This window comes from Phyllobates terribilis, unplaced genomic scaffold (genome assembly GCF_046119375.1).
Source record: "Phyllobates terribilis strain yellow unplaced genomic scaffold, ASM4611937v1 Scaffold_2__4_contigs__length_985480577, whole genome shotgun sequence".
NCBI classification, from domain to species: Eukaryota; Metazoa; Chordata; class Amphibia; order Anura; family Dendrobatidae; genus Phyllobates; species Phyllobates terribilis.
In genome coordinates, this window is record NW_027362762.1 from 475948448 (window position 1) to 475975104 (window position 26657).

The 26657-nt window shown below is 41.0% G+C and overlaps 1 protein-coding gene across 3 annotated transcripts in view; it reads right to left on the bottom strand.

Moving 5' to 3' along the window:
• Positions 1–2095: 2095 nt before the first annotated feature.
• MYOM3 (myomesin 3) overlaps positions 2096–26657 on the bottom strand; it is a 184388-nt gene continuing 159826 nt past the window's right edge. For all 3 annotated transcript variants that reach the window (XM_073665800.1, XM_073665795.1, XM_073665788.1), the window contains 12 exons: positions 25596–25740; positions 21933–21992; positions 20018–20085; positions 19149–19259; positions 18379–18466; positions 15389–15427; positions 13254–13359; positions 12063–12226; positions 8117–8153; positions 6171–6193; positions 4237–4292; positions 2096–2441 (listed from right to left, as the gene is read on the bottom strand). In XM_073665800.1, coding sequence (XP_073521901.1) covers positions 2157–2441; positions 4237–4292; positions 6171–6193; positions 8117–8153; positions 12063–12226; positions 13254–13359; positions 15389–15427; positions 18379–18466; positions 19149–19259; positions 20018–20085; positions 21933–21992; positions 25596–25740 — 1182 coding nt within the window. In that variant the 3' untranslated portion in view covers positions 2096–2156. The remainder of the gene's footprint in view (positions 2442–4236; positions 4293–6170; positions 6194–8116; positions 8154–12062; positions 12227–13253; positions 13360–15388; positions 15428–18378; positions 18467–19148; positions 19260–20017; positions 20086–21932; positions 21993–25595; positions 25741–26657) is intronic.

The window sequence follows — 26657 nt, forward strand, 5'->3', positions numbered from 1 at the left end:
CAGGAAAGAAAGACCAAGAGTCACCTCTGCTTCTGAGGATAAGTTTATCTGAGTCACCAGCCTCAGAAATCGCAGGTTAACAGCAGCTCAGATTAGAGACCAGGTCAATGTCACACAGAGTTCTAGCAGCAGACACATCTCTTCAACAACTGTTAAGAGGAGACTTTGTGCAGCAGGCCTTCATGGTAAAATAGCTGCTAGGAAACCACTGCTAAGGACAGGCAACAAGCAGAAGAGACTTGTTTGGGCTAAAGAGCACAAGGAATGGACATTAGACCAGTGGAAATCTGTGCTTTGGTCTGATGAGTCCAAATTTGAGATCTTTGGTTCCAACCACCGTGTCTTTGTGCGATGCAGAAAAGGTGAACGGATGGACTCTACATGCCTGGTTCCCACCGTGAAGCATTGAGGAGGAGGTGTGATGGTGTGGGGGTGCTTTGCTGGTGACACTGTTGGGCATTTATTCAAAATTGAAGGTATACTGAACCAGCATGGCTGCCACAGCATCTTGCAGGGCATGCTATTCCATCCGTTTTGCGTTTAGTTGGACCATCATTTATTTTTCAACAGGACAATGACCCCAAACACATCTGCAGGCTGTGTAAGGGCTATTTGACCAAGAAGGAGAGTGATGGGGTGCTACGCCAGATGACCTGGCCTCCACAGTCACCAGACCTGAACCTAATCGAGATGGTTTGGGGTGAGCTGGACCGCAGAGTGAAGGCAAAAGGGCCAACAAGTGCCAAGCATCTCTGGGAACTCCTTCAAGATTGTTGGAAGACCATTTCCGGTGACTATCTCTTGAAGCTCATCAAGAGAATGCCAAGAGTGTGCAAAGCAGTCATCAAAGCAAAAGGTGGCTACTTTGAAGAACTTAGAATATTAGACATATTTTCAGTTGTTTCACACTTTTTTGTTAAGTATATAATTCCACATGTGGTAATTCATAGTTCTGATGCCTTCAGTGTGAATGTACAATTTTCATAGTCCTGGAAATACAGAAAAATCTTTAAATGAGAAGGTGTGTCCAAACTTTTGGTCTGTACTGTATATATATATATATATATATATATATATATATATATATATATACATATATTAAAGCTATCTTATTAATTAAATTATATTTTTTTCCTTGACAATCAAATACCAAAAAAGTCCATACCTTCTGTGCCATCACCAAATTTTTGGGTTGAGTTGCATGTGGATTTTCAGCGGATTTTACTGCTAATTTGTTGCAAGCTTCACCCTATGCATTGCCAAGAGGGAAATCTGCCATGAAAATCTACATGGTTTACATTGAAAAATCCACACCACTGGTCAATCTGTGTGCAGATTGACAGCTGATTTCTTACTTTGCTGGCACTGTAATACCTTATAGAATTTTCATGTGAAAAATCGGGACTGAAAATCCAAATAGATGTTACTATTAGATTCCAGGTGAATAGCTCTCATTCATCCATGAAAATATAAAAAGAGCATGGACTTGCCATCTCTTCTAAACAATTTACTAAAAGGCTCTTAGAAGCAGATTCCTTCAGATTCTATTGAAATGCAACAGAAAAGAAAATCTTCAATATCAAACTTAGAAACTGTACATCAATATAGAGATAATTCCATAAGATTTAATGTTTATTACATCATGGTTAAAATATGGTATCAAAAATACGTGAACTCATGAACTACATGTTTTGGCAAGTTATGCCTTATTCATGGCCAAGTTCAGCGAAGGTCGGCGGTTAGTTAATAGCTTGTTTGCACAGACTGACCTCACTTCAGATGTGCACTGAGCGATCAGTAATAGATGAACACAGGACAATACATTGCCGAGAACGGTGATCTTTTGTGCATAGCAAAAGATCATTTCTCCTGACGATAGAGTGTTTTTCTTTTTTAATTGGTGATCTTCCTATTTAGACAGCACGATTAGAATGAAGCGAGAATTCCAAGGAATGCTCATTTCACAAGAAGCGTGTAGAGTAAATGCACCTTTAGTAATATTTTTCTGGGATGTAATGAACTTAATGTTTGTAGTGTCAAAACATACGCTTAAAAGTTTCCTCATGCAAAATTAAGTACATACAAGACACAGACAAACATGATATCTTTTGTTTATTGAGACTTAACATTTGCAACTTGTAACATGTGACTGACTTCTAGGGTTTTTGAGTAGTGTCACATGTCTTCTTAAGTTCTTCTGGTTCTTCACCATGTTTAAAAACACTCACAGTCACTTGGCCAACCTCAGAACCATACTTATTCTTAACAGTAATGCTGTAGCGCCCAGAGTCTTCGGCACAGATCTTCTCTATAGTCAAAGTTACAATTGTTCCCTTTATGTCCAGTTTGTAGCGATCTTTAAAGACCACAATCTTCTCATTCTTTACCCAGGAGACCTCTGGAGCAGGATCTCCAGATATGTGACATGTTAAACACAGGGTCTAGAAATGAGAGGAAAAGTTTCATAAGTTTTCTGCATGGTAAGCACAAAATAACATCTGTTATAAAGGGAGTGAGTCAGCTTCAAAGCGCTATACACGTACAGTATGTAGGAGACTTAGCCCCTATCAAAATCAAACCTGTAATATAGCTTTAGGTGGTTTAAATGGCTTTAAAACACTATTTATTTTGTATGCAAGTGAGGGAGGTTGCAATGCACCCTTGGTATAGCCAAGATCTCAGTGGATTGGTACCTCCTCCATCTGCATATTAAGTACTGTCATATCTTGATTGACAGCACTAGCACGAGTGCTGCCTGACCTCTGCAGCTGTGCTCACATAATCTTATAGCCGCTCTGAAAGCCAGCGATAAGAGCCGGCAATGACACTATGTGACTGCAGAGGTGCAAAGCTATTGATTGACTCAAACAGTGGCTCTGCACCTACGCACGGACATTGCAGCCATGGTCACAAAATGTCATTGCTATCTCCTGTTGGTACTGTACTGCAGACAAGAACCAGCAATTAGAACCGGCAATAACATTACAGTGATGTGAAAAAGTGTTTGCACCCTTCCTGATTTCTTATTCTTTTGCATGATTGTCACACTTAAATGTTGAAAATCACAAAACAAATTTAGATATTAGACAAAGATAACACAAGTAAACACAAAATTCAGTTTTTAAATGAAGGTATTTATTATTAAAGGAAAAAGAAATCCAAACCTACAGGGCCCTGTGTGAAAAAGTTATTTCCCACCATCCCCGTTAAAACATACATTGACTGTGTTTTATCACATCTTTGGGAAGCTGAGTTCAATTTCCTTAGCCACACACAGGCCTGATTACTGCAACACCTGTTCTCAATCAAGAAATCACTTAAAGCGCACCTGTCAACAGGATTGTGCTTAGGAAACCACTTACACTCTAAGGTTGGTTACACTGATTAATATGATACCTTTGTTGATGAAATCTGTGCTGTGGTTCTTTTTTAATCTTTGTTTTCAGTTTTGAGTTAATGCTTCGGGGCGGGCCTTTGGGGGGGGGCTTTATCTGGTGCTCTGCTTATGTATTCCACTGGATGGCTTCTGACATGTCACTGTGCCGTCAGTGACTTGCTTCCTTTTTTAATACTGCATGTGTAATTGTGGTATAAATCAAGAAATTTACATGTAGCAAAATGGCCCTAATGCAAGGGCCGGTGGCGCCATATTGCTGCAGGCAAATTGCGCAGTAGCATCTATTGTTTGTTGATAGATGCTGCTGCACAAGTTCCGCTAGCGGCGCCATTTTGTTGGAAGAAAAAGAAATTTGCCTGCAGCAATATGGCGCCGCCAGCTGTGCTTGCGCAGTAGCATCTCTTGTCAAACGAGGGATGCTACTGTGCATGCGCGGGCATCGGGGCCATTTTGCTGCATGTAAATTTCTTGATTTGTACCACAATTACACATGCAATATGTAAAATAGGAGGCAGGTCACTGAAGGCACGGTGAAATGTCAGAAGCCATAGAGTGGAATACATAAGCAGAGCACCAGATAAAGCCCCCCCCCCAAAGGCCCGCCCTGAAGCACGAGAATATCATTAATCATGGCACAGTGGTGAATAGAAAAGTATTACTAGAGAAATTGAAGTAGCAAGATACATGGGATGTACACTGTATGCAGTTATGATGTGGAGCATGACAAACCCAAGCGGTTAGGTCTATCACATCAAACAGCAGCTCACATTTTTGGCAGTAAGGAAATACTTATCAAGGAAACAATGCTCTTATAATTTTTTCTCTCTAGTAAGCAATACCTTGTCCACCATTATTGTTGCGAGATCAGGAAGGCCACGGACCACCTTAGCACGATCTAGAAATATAAACGACAGGTTACACAGTAAATTCTACAGCAAATGCCATCACACCAAATTGACCTCAATTATTAAAGCAAACATTTCAGTGGCAGCCCAGGATTTCAACTCATGTTAATAGTGCTTGTAGTGACACCCAACTACTGTATGTAGCTGTGTAGATTACAATCTAACAGATGGTAATCATTGGCCAAAGTGACATCTGTTTGTATTAGTCTTCATCTGTATTTATCTGTTTCCCGTTCTGATGATCAGGTTCTACATGATGGATTGGATTTGAGGAAAGCATTTAAGTTGAGGGAAACACTGAAATTGACCACTGTATGTTCTGACCATCAAACGTTGCTCTGGTGCCGTACCCCGGGGCATTGTTAACGTGATAATTTCACTATTTATCTTGACTGTATTACTTCAAAATGACTGGTGGGTTATAAATGATTTAAACCTACATTCAGTGCTAACATTTATAAGTAAGTATAATGGCGTATGCAGATAGCAGAGCCCAGTGTACATAGATGGTGCGGCCCCTCAGTGCAGAGCTATGCAGACCCTCCACTGCTGTACAGGCTTTATTCGGTGCACCCCTAGAAGCAGAACTTCCAGACTAAAATCCCTTAGTATATACTGTATTAATCTGATTATAAGATGCACTATTTTCCTCCAAAATGTTGGAGGAAAGTGGGGGGTGTATCTTATAGTCTGAATGTGACTGTGGATGGTGGGGTATGTGGGGGGAGTGGCAGAGGCAGAGCAGAGGCTCACAGGAGGCAGGAGCCACCTGCTGCAGCCTACACTGTGCCCGCTGCTAAAGAAAATGAATATTCACTGCTCCCCACACCCATGGGAGTGGGGAGTAGTGAATATTCATTCTCCTTAACAGCGCTCACAGTGTCAGCCACCGGCTCCTACAGCGGCTCAGGGATCACATGTGCCCGCTATTAAAGAGAATGAATATTCACTACTCCCCACTCCCATAGGCGTTGGGAGTAGTGAATATTCATTCTCTTTAGTAGCACACGTGATAGCCAAGCCGCTGAAGAAGCCGGCCGCTGAGGCTGACACTTTGCACGCTATTAAGGATAATGAATAGTCACTGCTCCCCACGTCCATAGTCCTGGCGTGGGGAGCAGTGACTATTCCAGAAACTCATCTCAGGGTGTGAGGGCGCATGGCAGTGACGTCATGCGCTGCTCACATGGTGAGATCAGCTGCTGGCAGGAGAACAGAACCCAGCGCTGGAGCAGAGTGGAGGTGAGTAGAATCCTTTATTTGTTTTGTGTGCAGCGTGATGGGAATGGGGGTGCCATGCGTAACAGGATGGGGGTGCCATGCATGCCAGGACGGGGGTGCCATGCATACCAGAATCGGGGTGCCATGCATACCAGGATGGGGGTGCCATGCATATCAGGATGAGGGTGCTATGCATACCAGGATGTGGGTGCCATGCATACGAGGATGAGGATGGGGGTGCCATGCATACCAGAATGGGGATGGGGATGCCATGCAAACCAGGATGGGGATGAGCGTGCCATGCATACCAGGATGGGGGACCATGTGTAAAAGGTATACCATGATGGGGGTGTGGGCCACATATAACCGGAAGGGGGGCCATATATACCAGGATGGGGGATATTAGTACAGAATTGTGGGACATTACCCCTATAACAGTGTCAGCAGCAGACCCTCTCCCCCATAACAGTGCATCATGACCACATTTTTTGCTTTATTTTTTTTTTCTATTTTCCTCCTTTAAACCTAGGTGCGTCTTAATGGTCCGAAAAATATGGTACACATTGATGGAAGATGGCAGTTTTCATCCACATTGTATGATTACATATATAGTCATTAAATCCCAAAACTTAATAATGATCACTTACTCTTCTCTATTACAGCAGTTTCCCTGAAATAAGTATAACAAATATATTATATTACACATAAGCAAAGAACAAACAAATGTGAAAAAGAAAACTGTAACATATATATCACCTTGATACAGATTCTGATTTGCTGACAAAATTATTTTTAGATGACACTGGAAATCACTTTAAGGCCACGGCCCCACTATCAGTATTTGGTCAGTATTCGGTCAGTATTTTTTCTCAGGCGTGGGAGCCAAAACCAGGAGTGGGTGATAAATGTAGAATTGGTGACTTGTTTCTATTATACCTTTTCTCTGATTGTTCCTCACCTGGTTTTGACTCCCACTCCTGAGAAAAAATACTGACTGAATACTCATCAAACACTGATTGTGGGGCTGTGGCCTTAGACTGAGGCTACACGGTGACTTTGGCTGCGATAAAAGGTTGAGGCATCAAAGATTACTGCATTCCATTGCTACGTCGCCTAATAATAACAAGTTGCCTGTTGTTGTGTGAACGGAATGAGATGATGCATCACGAACTTGCCCAGGTGTGCTGCACACACTGGGAGTAATGTTGGATAAAAACGCATGCCCGGGTATTGTCATCCTCTCCCATTGGTTGTTTACCGGCGAGTGCGCATGTCTATGAGGTAGTGTGCATCGGAGCATCACTTCCGGCGCCTGGATATGACGTATGCGGGTCATTGACGTCAGCGGGGCATCCCCCATGATCCGCATTGTCAATATGGTTGCCGATGGTAATGCAACTTCCGGTGCATACTTTAGGACACATGCGCCATAGTGAAGTCCGAAATGGAATTCACCTGTATTGGGGATTAAAAAAAAAATAGAGATGGACACACTTTAGACTATGGCCCTCTGAGGAAGCCAACGCGAAACGCGCATTAGGGCTGTCAGCGTGGTACCACACCAGGTAATTATGGGTAAGAGTTGTGCTGAGTATGCTTGGATGAGTAAGGAACTTTCCCTGCCATTGTAGTACCATTTAGTATTGAGGAGTAGTTTTGAATCTAACACTGCTTGGGCATCTATTGGAGTAGATGTTCCTACCTCATCCTATCATTCCAGCAGATAATAAAAACCGCTATATGCATATGCACTTTATGTACTTATGAATTGTGATGTATACTTGCTCCAGGTTTGTGGTGTAAATTGTAAATTTGTTGGGTACGCTTGGCAACACCCCTTCCTAACTGAGCTCTAATCACTTTTCAAAAAGATGGTGGACCTGTCCGGAATTGATATTGAACTACTTGAGTAAAATTCTTTAGTTAATGGAGGATTTTGCCCCCCACCCCATCAGTTTATTTTCACAATGATGGATTGTCCAATGCAAACAATCCATAAAAATGCTTAAATTCTGGAGTCTAAACAAAAAATGACTTTAATGACCAGCATTAAATACCTCTTTAATAGTGTTGAGCAAGTATGCTCTGTTCCGAGTATGCTCGGGCGAGCACCGAGTATTTACAGCTGCTCGGTGATATGTTTGAATCGCTCCCGTTTGCATGATTTGCAACTGTTTGACAGTTTTACTAAATGTCAGGAATGTGTCAGAAATAGACATTCCTCCCATGTAATAAAGCTGTCAAACAGTCGCAAATCATGCACACGGGAGCGATTCAAACACATCACCGAGCTCGCTGTAACTACTCGGAGATGGCCCGAGCATACTTGGAACAGAACATACTCGCTCAACACTACTAATTAGTCATGAGCGAATGTGCTCGGATAATGTGCTGTATGCTCGGGTATTATCCGAGTATCTTATAGTGCAGCTGTAAATACTCAGAGCTCGGCCCGAGCATACTCGGCGAAAGGGTTAATAGAACATACTCGCTCAACACTTCTCTTCAACAATCAGCATTGTGATAATCATTTCTCCTACATGTCGCTTAGGATTTTTAGAAAAAGAAAGCTGTTCATTTAATTAACACTTACTTGCATTTCTGGTGTTCTGCTATTGCATCATCAAATACTGAAAGTAAAGAAATAAATTATTTAGAATATCGTTGCAAGAGAAACATGTATGCAGTGTGAGAATGTGAGCACAGCTTTACATGAGCACATCTAAAGAGGAACTTTTACAAAATTTTTCATGTTGAACTGGACACACAATATACTGTAATAGTGGCTGCAGAGCCAAATAAAACATTCGCCTCTCCATTGCGGAGATATTAGCAATAATGATGAGCGAATGTGCTCGGATAACGTGTTATCCAAGCATTCTCGGGTGTTATCTGAATATCTTGTAGTGCTCGGATAATATGTTTGAGTACCTGCGGCTGCCTATTAGACAGCCGCAACACATGCGCAGATTGCTTAACAAATCGGCAATCCCTGCATGTGTTGCGGCTGTCTAATAGGCAGCCGCCGGTACTCAAACATATTATCCGAGCACTATAAGATACTCGGATAATACCCGAGCATACAGCATGTTATCTGAGCTCATTCGCTCATGACTAATTAGTAGTGTTGAGCGAGTATGTTCTGTTCCGAGTATGCTCGGGTGAGCTCCGAGTAGTTACAGCTGCTCGGTGATATGTTTGAATCGCTCCCGTGTGCATGATTTGCAACTGTTTGACAGCTTTATTACATGGGAGGAATGTCTATTTCTTACACATTCCTCACATGTAATAAAGTAATAAAGCTGTCAAACAGTTGCAAATCATGCACACAGGAGCGATTCAAACATATCACCGAGCAGCTGTAAATACTCGGAGCTCGGCCCGAGCATACTCGGTGAAAGGGTTAACAGAACATACTCGCTCAACACTACTAATTAGCAATCAAAGTATTTGGCACCTAATGAGTTAACTCTTTTAAGTCCAAGTGGGTGTTATCAAACAGTTTTCACAAGGGGCGTGTAATTCTTCCCTCTTTATAATGACAGCCAATCATAAGCAGACAGCAACACTCAAAGGAGCGAAGAAAACACCCCACCATAACTTAGATTTCTCTGTGTGTGAGATGAATAAGAAGTACACGCCCCCAGTGACAACTCTCTGATAACACCCACCTAGACTTAAAAAAGTTAACTAATTAGATGCCAAATACTTTGATTGCTAATATCTCAGCAACAGAGAGGCAAAATTAAAAAAATCAAACAAAAATGTTTTATTCTGCTTTGCAGCAACTATACCATCATGTGTCCAGTTCAGCATGACAAATTTGGTGAAAGGTCCTTTGTAAAGGAGAGCAAGGGGTTCTATGGTGGTAGTTGTTTCCCCAGATCACGGTCCCAATTTTTTTTATAAGCTGCTTTAGGAAAATCCTGTTACTAAGATGCCTACGCATGACCCAGATGCTCTAAGTACCCTAATCATGTCAGAGTGCAGGAAAGCTGTGCAGGGGGTACCAAGAAAGGAGTCAGGACAACAGTCCAGATATTATTCCAGCTGCTAAGAGGGTCTATAGCTTATTGCAGCTCTCTAAATAGGACCACAAATAAAAAAAAATGAAATATTTAAAAAAAATAACAATGAACGTTTAAATCACCTCACTTTTCCTAATCCCAAAATATAGAAATTAAAAATAATAAACTAAAACATATTTGGAATTGTTGCATCCACAGAATTCTGATAAATCAACATACATGATTATTTAATCCATATGGTAAATGCGGTAAAGAAAATAAAACAAAAATGCACCTACCCAAAAAAGAGATTAAAGGCATTGCAAAGCATTTAAAGCGTAACTGTCGTTTTAACTTTATTTGATAAATCCTCCTCACACTCTACTGAAACTGCCCTCACTAAAGTCCATGGGAGTGTGTTGTAGTGAATATTCATGAGCTTTAATAGCAGACACACAGACCGCAGAGCACAGCAGGAGCCGCGCTGCGGTACAGTGTGCCGGCTATTAAGGAAAATGAATATTCCCTGCTCCTCACGCCCATGAGCATGGGGAGCAGGGAATATTCATTTTCTTTATTAGCGGGCACAGCGCAGGCTGCAGTAGTTGGCTGCTGCCTCCTGTGCCCCGCTGATCCCCCGCTGCTGCTCCCCCAAAGTGCGTCTTATAGTCCGAAAAATACGGTAGATTGTAAGCTTACGAGCAGGGCCCTCACTCCTCCTGTAACTGTTGAAATGTGATAAATTGTACTGTTTATATTGTCTGTATATATCCCTACTTAATTGTAAAGTTCTGCGGAATATGTTGGCGCTATATAAATAAAAAATATTATTATTATTATTATTATTATAATAAATCAATAGTACACATGAAAATAAGCAACTGTGTAATATATCTTACCAGAGAAATCTGCTTCTTTCTCCTCTAGGACTGATCATTCATTCTCAAAATTCTCAATTTAGGGGTAAAATCTGTTTTCAGTGAAGACAGATTTTACATTACTGAGATAGGAGGTGGCAGTTGCTATTGATGAGAATCCAGGTAATGGGGAAGGAGAAGGAGGATAGGGGAACAAGAGGCAGAGCTTTTCCTTCCTCTTCCTCTCTTCCATCTACATATAAGCTTATTAGCAACCGTCATCTCCTATCTTAGTAATGTAAGTCTGAATACAGATTTTACCCCTAAATTGAGAATTTGAGAATGAATGATCAGTCCTGGAGGAGAAAGAAGCAGATTTCTCTGATAAGATATATGACAAAGTTTCTCCTTTTTATGTGTACTATTGATTTATGAAATACAATTAAAATGACAGTTACTCTTTAAAGCCAGCACACATAAAAAAAACAAGCCCTAATACAGGTTTGTCATTGGAGAATTAAAAAAGTTACGGCTCTTGGAAAAAAAGGAGAACAAAATGAAAGCACATAAAATGAAAATTGCCTCTGATGGGAAGGGGTTGATTCTTTGTTCCCATTGGAGATAATATGCTGCCATTGGTGTCTGGCAGTGGCCTTTTCAATCCCCCCCCTGCATATGGGTGGCAGTTATCATGGGTATAACAGAACCTTAAGACCTCGTATACTAAATACCTTTTAAAGAAGCACTCTCATTAAGTGTTTTATTCATTAAATGTGTATATACAGTATATGCATGTAATGTAGTGTGAGTGTATTAATATGCTCACCTACCGCTGCTCTCTCCGGTGTCCAGCGCTGTTCTCCTTCACTTCTCAGTGACGTCACCCCTCATTAGACTAGCTGGCTCACTCAATGCTTTATGCGTGAGCTGAAAGTCTTTTTTACAATAAAAGCCTATGGGGCCTTGTTCTGACGCTCCATAAACTTACATTGTAAAGCGCACGCGGATAGTTTGCAGAGTGGTGACGTTACTCAGAAGAGGAGAAGGATGGCGCTGGACACCGGAGAGAGCAGCGGTAGGTGAGTATATTAATACACTCACACTACATTACATGCACATACACACATTTAATGAATAGAAACTTAATGGGGAGTGTTTCTTTAATAGGCCCCTAACTACCATTTGCCATTAAAGGCAACATAAAAAGTAAAAATTGCAAAGTGCTTATAAAAACAAGCAACTTTACAATTTGTCTCTTATTAAAAATCCTCTTTTTTCACAAAAGTGGAGGGATTTTTTATTATTCTACTATGGCTAGGTTACCAGTCACTTCTGCAGTATTATCAGCTTTATGCATTAGAGCTTGAAAGTGCTATGTGACGCTGTCTGATTTGATGTCTCTGGCCATCTTTAGCCCCCTGCACTTCTCTCATGGTGCAGAAGCAAAGCTGCCTCTGGCTGCAGTATTGGAGAACTCACAGTTTGGATTAGGGGCGCAGCCTTGCCGCTGGTCCAAACTGTCAATCTTCAGGAGTGCACCATTACCCAGAAAGCAGGAAGCTTGGAGGCAGGGGAGTGGTGTGCACCAGAAGATTGGTCCTCCAACAACCCCTGAAGATGTCTTCTTATGTCTTTTGGATACAGGTAGTCAGAAACATGTCTTGATATTTATTACCTTTACCACTGACGTCAAGGGTCCTTTTATGGATGTCTTTACCATCAAACAGTTCAAGTGTATATAGACCCCGGTCCGAGTCCATAGGATTATTTATTTGAAGCCATACTTGGTTTTCTGTGCTGCCAGATTTAACCTTTTCTGTACAGGCCATTTTCTGTGTTCTGTGGATAGAAATGGCAATGTTTCATTTAAACAGCCAATTAAGTCACCATAAATTACATAGTGATTATAGAAAACTAAACATGCGTACACAGCTAGAGTCAGTCTGTGACTGTGAATGGTATCCTTGTAGTCTGCTTATATAGACAAACTATATAAAGCAGTGATGGCTAGTCTGGACATTATTGGAGTCAAATATCCCGTGCTCTAACATTTTGATATGGTCTATGTTAATAATAGTTTTATTTATATAGCGCCAACATATTCTGCAGCTAAGCTGGGACATGTACAGACAATAAAGACAATACAAAGCAACACAAAGTTTAACCGACCCAATGAGGGCCTTGCTCACAAGCTTACAATCTATATGTTAAGAGGGGTTGTCCACTACATTGACAACCCCTTCTCAATCTGAATGTTTGCCCCCATTAAAATAAAAACATCTATACTCATCTCCTGTGCTGGCGCCGTCCCAGTGGTGTTGGCACTCGCATTCTCAGGGCTCAAGTGACGTTGTTATGTCACACGAGCCCTGCACCCAATTAGCGCCAGCTCCACTGTCCCTGCCTTCAGACAGTGGAGCTGGTGCTAATTGGGTGGAGAACATCAACAGGAAGTCAGGGCTACAGCTGCTCTCTGACTTCCTTTTTCCAAATGCGGGAATAGTGGAGCTGGCATTGATTGGGTGTAGGGCTTGCATTAGGTAACAATGTCACGTGAGCCCTGGGATTACAAGTGCTGACACCATTGGAACGGCGCTGGCACGGGAGGTGAGTATAGGTGTTTTTATTTTAACAGGGTCAAACATCGAGATTGAGAAGGGGTTGTCCTAGTAGTGGACAACCCATTAAACTTTTTTTTTGTTTATACTTGTCTATTTGGATGGGATGTATACATATATACATAGATCCCCATGTCCATATTCCCCATCTAGGAGGTAACATAATATTATTGGTATATACAAGCACTAAGTCAGTGAGTAAATCATCTACAGTATATATCATTCATTGAAGTGGAGATAGGACATACTTGTGGTGCCACACTGGATTCATGACGTCCGTGAACTGTTTCATATCACTGTAGATCTTAATCCCTTCAGCCGTGCCTTGGCATTTTAGAGGAGAGGCAGAAAGTGCTTACAGAACAACAGACAGAATAATCAGTTTATACAGCAGACATTTACAGTAAATATACATAGCTTTTAATAAATGGTTGTAATAAAGGCAAATTTGAATTCTTAATAGATCACATTGTCAAAGATGAGCATAATTCTAATTTCTATAGCATTACTTATGTACACACCAATGTCCAAAACAACCGTATCTTTTTCGTATCTTTTTAGTTTTAAAAATGAATTTAGAACCCTAAGGCAGTGTTCACACATTGCTGAAAATATATGCGAGTAACACATGTTGATTTAGTTGCGGATTTGGTTGTGAATTTCTCCCTGCTCATTTACTAAGCACTGAACATGGTGAAAACCACAATTAAAATCCACATAATAATAAAAATCTGCACCATGCTTTCATTTTCATACAAATTACCTTCCGTGGTGTGTGATTGGGATTTCGAAAAACACATTTACTTGTATTGTACTGTAAATTGCTGAATATTTGCAGTGTGGAATCCACACCACAAATCCACGATGTGTGAACTTGACCTTATACAAATCACACATAGGTTTGCAATGAGATAGGGAGAGCAGACTGTCAGTCATTACATGTCTCAAACTGGTAACTTCCCCTTTCATTTAAAATAAGCTGTAGAAGCAGATTCTCATGCAGATCAGTGTCCGACCCATAGATCTTACCAGTTCATTTGCATATTAAGAAAAATATTGATTTTTTTCTGGAATAAGACATCAGATTTTAGATATCAAGGTATTATTTTATTCAGCTTCCTATGACCTACATCACATATAGACGGCTTAGGAGGGTTGATCCTACTGACAGATTCCCTCTAATAACCTTTGATCTACCATCTAGCAAAAAGAAGCATCAGGGATATATAATGATTATTATAGTATAGACACTTAACCCCTTCATGACATTGCGATTTTCGGTTTTTGCGCTTTCGGTTTTTCCTCCCCCTCTTCCAACAGCCATAACTTTTTAATTTTTCATCAATATAGCCATGTGAGGTCTTGTTTTTTGCAGGATGAGTTGTACTTTTGAAAGGCACTATTTATTTTACCATACAGGGTACTGGAAAATGGGAAAAAATTCCAAGTGCGGTGAAATTGCAATAAAAGGGGTGTGATTACAGCATCCACTTTCTATACACAGAGCGGTGACTGAACCCACCCAGGTGCCTTCCCTATTACTGGAAACCGAATGCTGCCTGGGGGAATAAAGTTAATTTCCTCCTGGCAGCAGGGATCTAAGTGCAGATGCCGGGCAGGTTCAGAATGCTATTAACCTGCAGATTAACCCCATATCTGCAGGTTAATAGTGTTTTTTCACGTGATAGGTTCTCTTTAAAGGAGATCTTGAACAAAAAAAACCCCAAACTATCACCTTCTCACAGAATAGTTGATAAATGTATGATCACTGGAGTCATCACAGCTGAGACTTCTACAACCATTAGAACGTGGGGTCCTGATCTCTCAACTCCGCCTCAATGTACAACCAGTGAGAAGGGGTTTGAATGGATTAATGGCCACACTTGCATACTGCTGGTCTATGCAATGTCTATGCGACTACCAAACAGTGGAGTGTCCCCATCAGCACCGTATATATTCAATGGAGCTGCCGAGCGCAGGTGTGACCGCGGCTCCATTCAGTCCCCTTCTCACTGTGGTTGGACCCTGTTCTAGTGATTTTAAGAGCAACAGCAATGGATCAGTGATCCTCTGAATAGGTGACAAATATTTTTTTGTGAGATAACCCCAATAAATTCACCTCAAATTGATTCTTGTTGGTTTCTGTGGAAGCTGTGTTTCATCTGTTTCTGTATTCCCTATGATACATCTCTGGTCTCAAATATCATTCTAGTCTATTTTCATGCAAGTTATAAATATAGGGGATTAGTACGACTGACCTCTTTAATGACATGCATATCTGTTGTGTACACACTTTCCAGTATGCAGTTAAATGTCACTGCAAGTCTATCATATATCTCATAGATGTAACCTTTTTACATTTGCCCAATTTGGGAATACTTACCACTTATTCTCGAAATTTCCTTTATTACATCTTGAAAGCCTGAAACAATACATACTTATATAAACATGAACTTAAAGTGCATACACATCTTTACATCTATCAGTATATTTAATCATCCTAAATTGACTGCTATAGAGAATAAAAGTAAAAGCTCAAACACAGTTGTTCACACTACTTCCTTGATCCCGTCAATGGGAAAAAAAAGAGACATCTTTTACCTATCATGATCAAAAATAGTCTGTCTGCTAGACTGCTACTATGCGCCTAACCAGTAGTTGTGTAGTGCCAAAATATCTCTGTAAAGAGATGACCAACACAGACTTCACTCCTTGTCTTAAATGTCCGCATACGTTAGAGGCAAGTTCGGCTGACTTTAGTCTATCAGGTGCGGGAGTAAGGGGAATCGGCCGGCGGTCTAAAGCGATGTTGGGAAAAAGAAGAATCAAGCACATCGGCTTAATTACAAACCGCCCAATCTTAGTCGAGAGGCCCTCATACACATTAGATGCTTGGCAAGGTTTTGCCCTAATCTGCAGTTTCTGCTGTATTTAATCTACTGTTTAAGGGGGATTTAACATGCTATGCAACTTGATTAAACATCAATATTAAACGTTGCTGTCCTAGATAACCTAATCCAAGAAATCTGAAATACCGTTTCTATATTTCTTCAAAACCTTCGGTTATATAAAAAGAAAAGACCTTTACACTTTCTAGTAAAACAAACAAATAGAAAAGTGTGGCTTCTCCTGCATATGGAAATATTGCCTTCACTCTCCCCACACTGCATCTACAATATAGCTAAGATAGTATTAGTAACAACTAAAATCAAAGTACACCATATACACATATGATGTGGACAAAAGTTCAGTGAAAGTGCTGAAGCTAAAAGGGGGCCTCCAATAACTAGAGTTCCATTTTAGCACCGTAACTTTACATTTATGATGCCCATGTTATTATAAAAGGATTCTGGTCAGTAATTTTATAAGTGCAGAAGGTGTGTCTAGTGCAAACTGAATTAATTTGTTAGGTATAACCGCGGTAGTGTTTGAAAAGGTTGGCAATATGTTCTGCGAAAAAGAAATGCACTTACTAATATACTGTACCTTATTGTTAAAATATGCCCTGGAGCCCTTGTTTTAGCACCCCTCTCCTGGTCTTGGCAGCTGCATTTCCATATTGGTATAGGGCAAAGTGTGTCCCATGGGCCACATGCGGCAGTTTAGCTTTTCTGGTGCGTCCTGCGGACCAGGACAGCCAAAGGGCTTTATGCAGTAGCGTCCCGCACCACACGGCCACCCACCACCCGGCGTTTTACTTTCACTAGTTTCTTTATCCTCAGGATTTAGATAAAGGTGAAATGAATGATGGAGCAGGGAGCTGACGGCTCCTTCTTCCATCATTGAGCCTGTGTGTCTGAAAGCGCAGAAGGCGTGATTACGTCACTACATCGCGTCAGCTGTGACTCAGTACACAGAGCAGACTGGAGTTGCGAGGGAACATGGTGAGGTGAGTATTTATTTTTTTAGTTTTTTTACATCTTACTGCCAATGGGAGCTGTTTGGGAATCATCATACTGCACATGGGGTCTGTGTGGGGGACATCATACTGCGCATGGGTTCTTTGTGGGAGACATCATACTGCACATTGGCAAAGTGTGGAAACATCATACTGCCCATGGGGGCTGTGTGGGAGACATCATACTGCACATGAGGTCTATGTGGGAGACATCATACTGTGCATGGGGGCTGTTGGGAAACATCATACTGCGCATTGGGATTGTGTGGGAGACATCATACTGCTCATGGAGTCAGGTTGTGTGGGAGACATCATACATCACATTGGGGATGTGTGAGAACATCATACTGTGCATGGGGGTTGTGAAGGGATATCATTCTGCATGAGGGCTGTGTGTGACATAATACTGTTTGATGGGGCTGTGTAGGGGCATAATACTGTATAAAGGGGGCTGTGTGGGGATATAATACTGTGGAAGGGGGCTGTGTGGGGACATAATATTGTGTAAGGGGGCTGTGTTGGGACATAATACTGTGTAAGGGGCCGTATGAGAACATTATACATTGTGTGGTGGCTGTATTGGAGCATCATACTGTGTGGAGAATTGGTGGGATCATAACAATGTGCCGGGGTCTGTGTGGGCACATCATACTATGTAGTGAGGCTGTGCGGAGAAATAATACTATGTAGGTGGCTTTGTGGGGAAATTATACTGTTTGAGGTGACATTTTACTATTTTAGGGGCTGTGTGGTGACATCATACTATGTGGGGACATCATACAGTGTGTGGGGACTGTGGGGGCATTATATTGTGTTGGGTGCTGTTGATCAAGGTACAAGGACTGCATACCAGGAGGCTGTATGTTTTACTGCTTTTTATAAACTTTATAAAAAGCAGTGAATTATATGATGTTGATTTGCTGCTACAGATCAGAATACAGGTTACAATAATCCCTATCATAACATGTATTAACAATAGCAGTGAGTCACCATACTTAATTCTGCTCAATATTAAGTGATGAAAGTGAATATAAAACAATAATAAATCGAATTAAGTTTGTCAGGTTGGTGCGGCCCTCCACAACAGACACAGTCTTTTATGTGGCTCCTCAATTAATTGCCCACCCCTTGTCTAGGGACATCAGGAACATTTGGACAAAGATGTTATATAACATTTTTTACACCATGGAATATGATTTTGTTCTGCTAGACCAGGGTTCCCCAACTCCAGTCCTCAAGGCCCACCAACAGGTCATGTTTTCAGGATTTCCTTAGTATTGCACAGGTGATGGAATTATTGCCTGTGCAGGTGATGCAATTATCACCTGTGTAATACTAAGGAAATCCTGAAAACATGACCTGTTGGTGGGCCTTGAGGACTGGAGTTGGGGAACCCTGTGCTAGACAATTCATGTGTTTAATTCATCAAGCCACCGTGTAAAACCTTATTATTAATTTCTTTTCTGTGTTCTTACCTTCCTTAGTAAGGTCCAAGTCACTGATATCTTCTCCCCTGCTATCCTTCACCACAGCTTTGTAATGTCCTTTCTCTTCATTTGTGAACTGTTGAAAGAACATTATAGCACTTTAATACCAAAGATGCAGTTTAATTAAAATATATAGATTTTGACTTCTTGTTACATATATTCTGAGTGACCCTGGAAATGCTTATAGCCACTACACTGTTATGTTTAGGTGTATTTATAGTAGGTTTCTCACAAACACGTGTCCCACCATCAGCACCGACAATGTAGGGTCCCATAGGAGTAACAAGGATAACTGTAGTGCCAAGTTTTCACATGGTAATTTATTTATTGATTTCCAGGAAGAATACCAAAGGTAAAGTAGAATGCAGAGTTTTAAAAATAGAATTCTTTAGAAATGTTATTTAATGGAGAGTACTAAATTATTTACTAAACAGAGTAAGAACTAAATTGAACACTTTGTAACATGCACGATTTTGTTATATACTTAGTTCTTTATCATGGTGGAAGAATTTATAACCAAGGTCCTCTTTTCTCTCATTTATTATTTATCAATTGTTTACATTTTTGGCATTTTGACAATCACAATTTTCTAGTGTATATCAACACACATTACGTGGCAGCTCTTATTACAAAAAAAAAAAATCATTCTAAATATCAGTATTATTAATTATAATAACTGGAAATATGTTTAAAAACAGCCTCTATGAAGGATTTTGAAATACTATAGGAAAATAAATGGAGAAAATTATTGGGTTTACCTTTGTGATAGCCAATGTTCCTGATCCATTTTGTCCATCATATTGCCCATTTGGAAGTGACTTCTTCTCAAAGGACCATTTAAGAGTTGTGTCTTTCTCAGTATTTGTCACCTAAATAAAAAGGCAAATTTAACCAAAGTCTATTTTACTACAACGCATATATAAAAGTATGAACGGTACATCTAATGTAACATATTATTTACATCACATGTTCGGAAACATACCAGGTTAATATCAGACTATGGTATTAGGAGTATTTTAAGACCTGGGTCCTTGATATGGATTACAAGGTCACAAAACTGAGCACAGGCGGTGGGAGGCTGAGAGATCTCAACAGATGAGGAACGCTGACAGATACAAGCTGCTATTTTCTCCTGCTAATAACTCCTTCACTAATGAGATCTATATAAAAGCAGATACTATTGAATACAGTTTACATTTTTGCTACCTAAAGTAATAATAGTGAAGATGAGAGATTGGCTTTGGACAGTTCTTACATCACTATTCACTATGGAAAACCACTTATCAAGTACATCTCTGTGGATGGTCCCTAAACTACACCACCATCATGAATGAAAATTGTCAGAAAGTGATACAAAAAATCCACCATTGTATTATTAAATCCTTTTTGATACTATATTTTATAACCAGATTTGTTTTACCGTGTCACTGGGTTCCTAATAAAAACTGTCTGAGCCCAATGACAGTGAGCCACTAGGGTCTGTTTTTAGTTGATCCATTATCAGGGATATAGGTGACAAATTCCTCTCCAAATATATGTGTGTCCAAGCCCCAGATATTTTCAAGAATCTATGGAAAGTCCTGGCTCTAAACCTTAATCCACATATTAAGGATATCATAGAACATACCTTGCATGTTATTATAACATGACAGTCTTCTGTAACCTTCCACTCCAACTGCTCCACAAAATGCGGTCCTGTTATAAGGAAACTGCTATAAGTGACTGTTTATAGCTTACTAATCAGTAAAAAATATATAATGGGCATATTTATTATGTTCACAGCACGTTTTTGCCACATGTCAGTGCCTCCATCAGAGCTTCCATCTGAAGCCCTGAAAACAGGGAGAACTGGTGACGGGGCCATTGAGTATAATGAAGCAGTCACTTTGTGCTCTGTCTAATAGCCTTTTTGGCAATGTGTACCACTTTTGAGGTAGGAACAAAATATGGCTGACTGCACTTTTTGCCCGCCTCAAAAAAGTGGACACAACCCAAGATGGGTCCGACAAAGCACTAAGTGACTCTTTCTGCTTTATTAAAGTCAGACGGAAGCCCTGACAGATCCACTGACATGTAGCAAAAATGTGATGTGAACATAGAGTTAGAGTTGTTGCTCCTGTTTTTGTATACTTTGGGGGGCATTTATGATCTATTTTGTGTAATTTTTACTGTTTTAAAATATTGCATAAAAAGTTACATACTCAGTCAAGAATAGGGGGGCATAAAAAGTGGAGCAACAGAAGTGCAAAATCTAAGATGCATGAGATTTATCAAACACTGTGCGACAATTTATTAAAGGGAATTTGAAATAAAAAAATTGCCTATTAAACTTATCCCAGATTCCTGCAGGAAATTATTGATCATTGCAATGATGTTTTTAGCTAAACTATGTGTGTAGTGATTGTGCTACTATGTTATCAAGTAGCAACTTTCCTCCATGAGTGGAAAACTGTTACCCTGAGGCATTGGGGCAGTATGTTATCCTGGCCGCGTCACCGAGTCATGGTGTGAAGAGACATCCTTTCCCTTTGACTGACTATTCCAGCCCGGTTATGTCAGGGTCAACGTCTTTGAGATCCAGTACAGACACTTGCATGATCCGGGCTCATAACCAGGGCTGTGGAGTTGGAGGTGGAGTCGGAGTCGGTGTCCATTTTAGTGGAGTCGGTATAAAATGGACCGACTCAGAAAATATATAATAAATTGGTACAGTAGTTCAATGCAGTATGTGCTGTAAATGTTTCCATAAGAATTTGGGAAAGTTATGAAATGTCCTATAAATGTCTGTTCTGTTCCTGATCTAAGGGTCTAGACTTTTAGATGAGATGAATCTGTGCTGCACTTAAGTACACGCTCAGGAGTGAGGCAGGGCTGTGGAGTCGGAGTTGTCCAGTCGGAGTCGGGAGTCCGGGAAATTGAGGAGTCGGAGGTTTGTCTTACCGACTCCACAGCCCTGCTCATAACGCCGTTGTCATTCGCAGTGAGTTTGGTAAGACTGAGGTGTATACACCTCACTGCGCATGACAGCGGCATTATGAGCATGGATCATGCAAGTGTCTGTACTGGATTTCAAAGACATTGGTGCTGACTTCACCTGGTCAGTCAAAGGGAGAAGACATCTCTTGACATAATGACACGGTCAGGATATCATACCACCCCGATGACTCGGAATAACGGTTTCCCATTTATGGAGAAAAGTTTTTACTTGATAATTATAGCACAATCACTACACACATAGCTTAGCTATAAACATCATTGTAATGATCACGCAATTTCCTGCATGATCCTGAGATTAATTTAATAGGCAATTTTCTGATGTCCGGTTCCATTCAATGACGTGGGCCAGTGTTTTGATGCACATGAATGTTCTAAAGTAAAAGAGTCTAGTTTCTAGCATGATGCACCAAATCTATCATACCGCTTGTGGCACTGCGATACATTTGTTGCATCTTCAGAACGCCAGGACTAAGTTTACGTCTCCTAGCTATTACATGGCATTAGTAAATGGACCCCATTGTTGCAACTTTAACTTTTTTTTTCACCTTTCTTCTTTTTCCATTGTTTGCGTTTCTTCTTAGACTCCTCAAGAATCTTATCGAAGTCTGTAAATAAAAGTACATTTAATATATACATAGAAAATCTGTATAGCAAATCTCATTGTGCCTAAACTTTGTGTGAAACTGTGTATAGTAAACTACAAATTGTACAGAACATGCAGCCTCTTATAGCTGCAAACAGTTTGCAGCAGTTTGTCATATCCCTTTCTTTTGCATAATTTGTAATATATTTTTACATCACTTTGATCGGTGATTGGCCTTTTCTACTGTGTTTAGGACAGGACCACGAAGCACAGACTAGTGGTTACCAGGTAAGTGCCCGAACAGGACCTGTGGGGTCATTGAATGTGATTATAATTTATTAAGTTGTTTAAACAGTAAATGCAATCATCCAGAATATCCCATAAATGTGTAGTAATTGGTCTTATGTTATTTAAGTGGGGGTAGAACTGGAAGGGAATGTCCGTGAACTGTTCTGTACTCTAGGTACCCTTAATCTAGTTTATGGCACCATTCTTCTCACAGCAGAGATTGACTGTTAAAGTAAACTTACATGTACTGAAGATGGAAGAAAATTGCCATTGCACTTTTAGGAGGGGGGTAAGCACAGTAGCTAGGGTGGCAGTGACTTACACTAAGGGAGGGGGCGAATTATGTTTGATGCTGGGGGAAGAGGGGCTCTTGACTTGCGATTGGGAAGCTGACAGGTAACGCTAGACCAGCAGGTGTTTCAATATGTGAGTAATGTTTTTTTTTATTATTTTAACACATTTTCTGCTCTTAACCCCTTTAAAAATAGCATTAATTCAGCGTTTCCTACAGCACCTGTGCAAACCTATGAATCTTAATGGTTAAAGGGGTTGTCCAGTGAAGAGAAGTTATCACCATTGGAAACCCCACTGATTGACACTATAGTGCACTTTTATTCCCTTTAGAATGAACCGGCAGTGTGCCTGCTCGACGGCCACACCATCTATTCTCTATGGGGCTGCTGAAAAAAGCTATGTGCTGACAATCCCATACAGCAGACCTGGACAAAGTGTGGGCCTCATCCAGCCCTCTAGCTGTTCCAGTCCAGCCCGCGGACCGAGACAGCTGAAGGCCACTGCTCCTCCTTCTACCATTTAGCGTGTGCGACAGACAGCAGACGCGATGACGTCACTATATCGTGTCTGCTGTGCTTTGGGTCAGTGCACACAGTAAGGACAGAGCAGAGTGCCGGGGGAACGGAAGCAAGGTGAGTATGTGTTTTTTTCTTATATGTGTAAATGTGTGTGGGATGTGTGTCTGTATATAAGAGGGCTATGTGGGGGCTCATACTGTATAGAGGGGCAATGTGGGAGCTTATACTGTATATAAGGAGGCTATGTGGGGGGCTCAGGGCTCAGGCTGTATATGTGGGGCTGTGTGGGGGCTCATGCTGTATTTAGAGGTCTGTGTGTGGATTCATACTGTATATAGGGGGACTGTGTATTGGTTCATACTGTACATACAGGGAGCTGTGTGTGGGCTCAATAGGGGTGCTGTCTGAGGGCTCATGTGTATAGGGGGGCTGTGTGTGAACCCATACTGTATATGGGGGGGGGTGTGTATGCAGGGGGGCTGTGTGAGGGATCATACTGTATATAGGGTGCTGTGTAGGAGCTCATGCTGTATATAGGGGATCTGTGTGTTGGTTCATACTGTATAGATAAAGGATGAAATCAGCCTTCTCGCTCATCCAAAGTGCGTAGTGCATGGTCACCTGCCTCTTTACCATTATGTGGATATTCTTCCAAGCTTATCACAGTTTGATGCGGTGTGAAACTTTTAGGACCATGGACCTCCTATTAAGGCTCCATCAGGTTTACTGAGGAGGAAAGTCTGGACTCTTGGTGGCATCCTTAAGGACCGATTCTTTTACGGTTCTGACCTGATGTGGAAGTTCAAGAAGTCTTACCTTCATGGAACTGTGAGGAGGGGCTACCTGAATGCCACTCCTCTCATGCTTCTTACACGGGTCCATGCCGAGTATTACTTCTTAAACCCAGAGGCGTAACTATAATAGGTGCAGACATTGCAACTGCACCTGGGCCCTGGAGACTAGGGAGCCCAAAAGGTCTCTTTGACCCATAGGAAAAGACTATTACTTTTGGTGACTTGCAATAATTGGGAGCCCTGTTAAAGCTTTTGCATTAGTGCCCATGAACTTCAAGTTAAGCCACTGCTTAAACCTCTCAGCACATCTAAATTTTACAAAAGTCAGGCAGTAAGCCAAACCAGGTTTATGAAAGAAGAATTTCACTGGCAGTGTACAAGGCTGAGGTCAAGGGTCTCATCCATTGGAGGGGCAGACCACTTGGAGGTTGTTCGCTGACCAGGAATTCCAGTGATTCCCTACTGGGTTACACTTTTAGGACATATCATATGAGGTCTGGTCCTTCAGTGAGGGTCTGGGGGAGAATTGCATCATCTGATGTTGTGTAGGGATGTGGACCGTCTTACCGTGTTCCTGCCGATGAGGACAACAGACGCACTGTGTGAATACTGTCTTGCAGTTTTATATGTGAAGTATCGTATGTCTAATGTAATGTGATGTAATGTATTATGGTGATGCACAGTATGTAAAGTGTTGGAGCATAATATGGATATAGCATAAGGATTGTGGATTTAGCATAAGGATAATGCTTAGGACAGCATAGGATATAGAACAGGTTAACATGTAGATAGGAAATGGTTAAGGTTAGGATTAGCTCAGTGGGTGGGCAGTAGTGCTGATAAGAAAAGGGGCACTTCCTGGTTAGACGGAGTTCAGTGTCAGACAGTGAAGTGTGGAGTAGGTTCAAGTTCAGGTGGGGTGGTGGGTTTCTAGGGGCAGCATGGGCCAAACATTTAGGGCAGTGGGCAGCCAAATGGAGTTCCCTGATGGACATTCCAACGGTGTCTGGAGCCTAGGGCTCAGGCCAGGTACCATGGAGCGGGTCTGGTCTTCTGACATCACGAGGTCGGTGGACATGGAGTTACATGAGGGGCAGGAGGCTGGTCCCAGATGCACTGCCGGAGTGGACAACGAATCCCTGGGGCTGATGGAGTCAGTGGGCTTGGGGGTAGTCCAGAATGAACACATGGGAGAACAGAAGAGGAGTTGTGCTAAGGATGAAGGAAGTCTGCATTGTAGTGACCTATTTGAATTGTACCCACCTGATGAACTTGAACTGTTTAGTAAAAGTTTGACTGTTTCAAAGAACTCGGTGTCCCATGCATTGTGTGTGGCGGCTCCTGTGGACGGAAGCCTGGAGGCAGCGGAGGCCTGCAGCCTACAAGTGCGTGTGATGCATCCCAAACCCAACAGCACACTAGGACTGGGACACCCATTGTCCGTAAATTGCCAAAGCGCAACCGGACAGCAGCTCAGTCGCGACTACCGCTTTGCAGCACTTTACATGCTGTGTATGCCAGGATCAATGATACGTAACCTTGTCCCTGGAGGATTAGACTCCCTGGTAAACTGCTATGAAAATTATGTCTTTCTATAGTCTGGATAACAACAAAGGGGTAGTCCCTTCAAACAGCTGATCGGTGGTGATATTGAGATAGGCCATTTGTGTTAGAAACCTGGATAATCTCTTTAATGTATTATAATGATTAGAAGGCGTAATCTTTTCTCACCTTCTCCAGTAAGGACGATACTGAACTGGTTTGATGCTTTTCCATCGACCACTTTCGCAGTGTATGTTCCCTTATCTTCTTCTCCAAAGTCTTCTTTGATAACCTCAATGAGACCATATTCCTTGTCAAATCTTATTTTCCTTTTCTGCAATGAGGAATATATACCTGACTGACTTTAATGTACAATTTCTAAATTAATTTGATATACTGCAAAGTACAGTAAGTGTGCTCAAACATATTTGTCACAATGGATAGAAACATTTTGTCATTCAGTTGAGAGCCATAATGACATGTTTTTAATCCATTGCAATCCAATTATAAAATGTTAGATGAAATGAAAGATGATCATTGGTTACACTAGACAAAATGTTGTATTAGTCAACCCAACCAAATTATACATTTTCATCCCAAAGATTCTAGTAAAAACAGTTTTTTTTTTTTTTTATAGTTGATTCCCGATCATCAGATGACAACGTGAACAAATAAATATGTAGTAGTAATGACAAAATCATTAAATTCAAGTATTCAAAAAAAATCTAGATAATGGCATTTACAGTTATATTAACTAAATGTCTATATTCTCAGAACTTTTATTATCTTGTAGCGTCAGATTTAAATTTGCTTTCCTCAATCAGGAAGGGTCAGCAATGCCCAGGAGTTCTGTATTGCCATTTTGTGGATCTGAACTGGAAGAATTAGTGACAAAAATAAGGTGTCTATAACATAATTAATATGCTTTTCAGATGCATATTATTTTCTTTTTAAAGTGTATGTCCTGTTCTGATAACCCTGATAAGCCTTATTAAAAAAGCAATACCATCAATATTTGTATCCTCTTACTCTATTGCAGTCATCATATTATATAGCACTGTGTACTTACAATTGGTAATTTTTCCCTTCTATTCAGTTAATTCTTGGCTTTTCCTTTAGGTTGACGACAACACGTGATTAAAAACTGATTAGCTGAATCCTTCTAAGCTCTATGTGGAAACAGGAGGTAAATTTTCCCTGCATGAGTCATGAGTCACTGCAAAAGTCCCTGGCAGGGGGGGGAGAAACAGA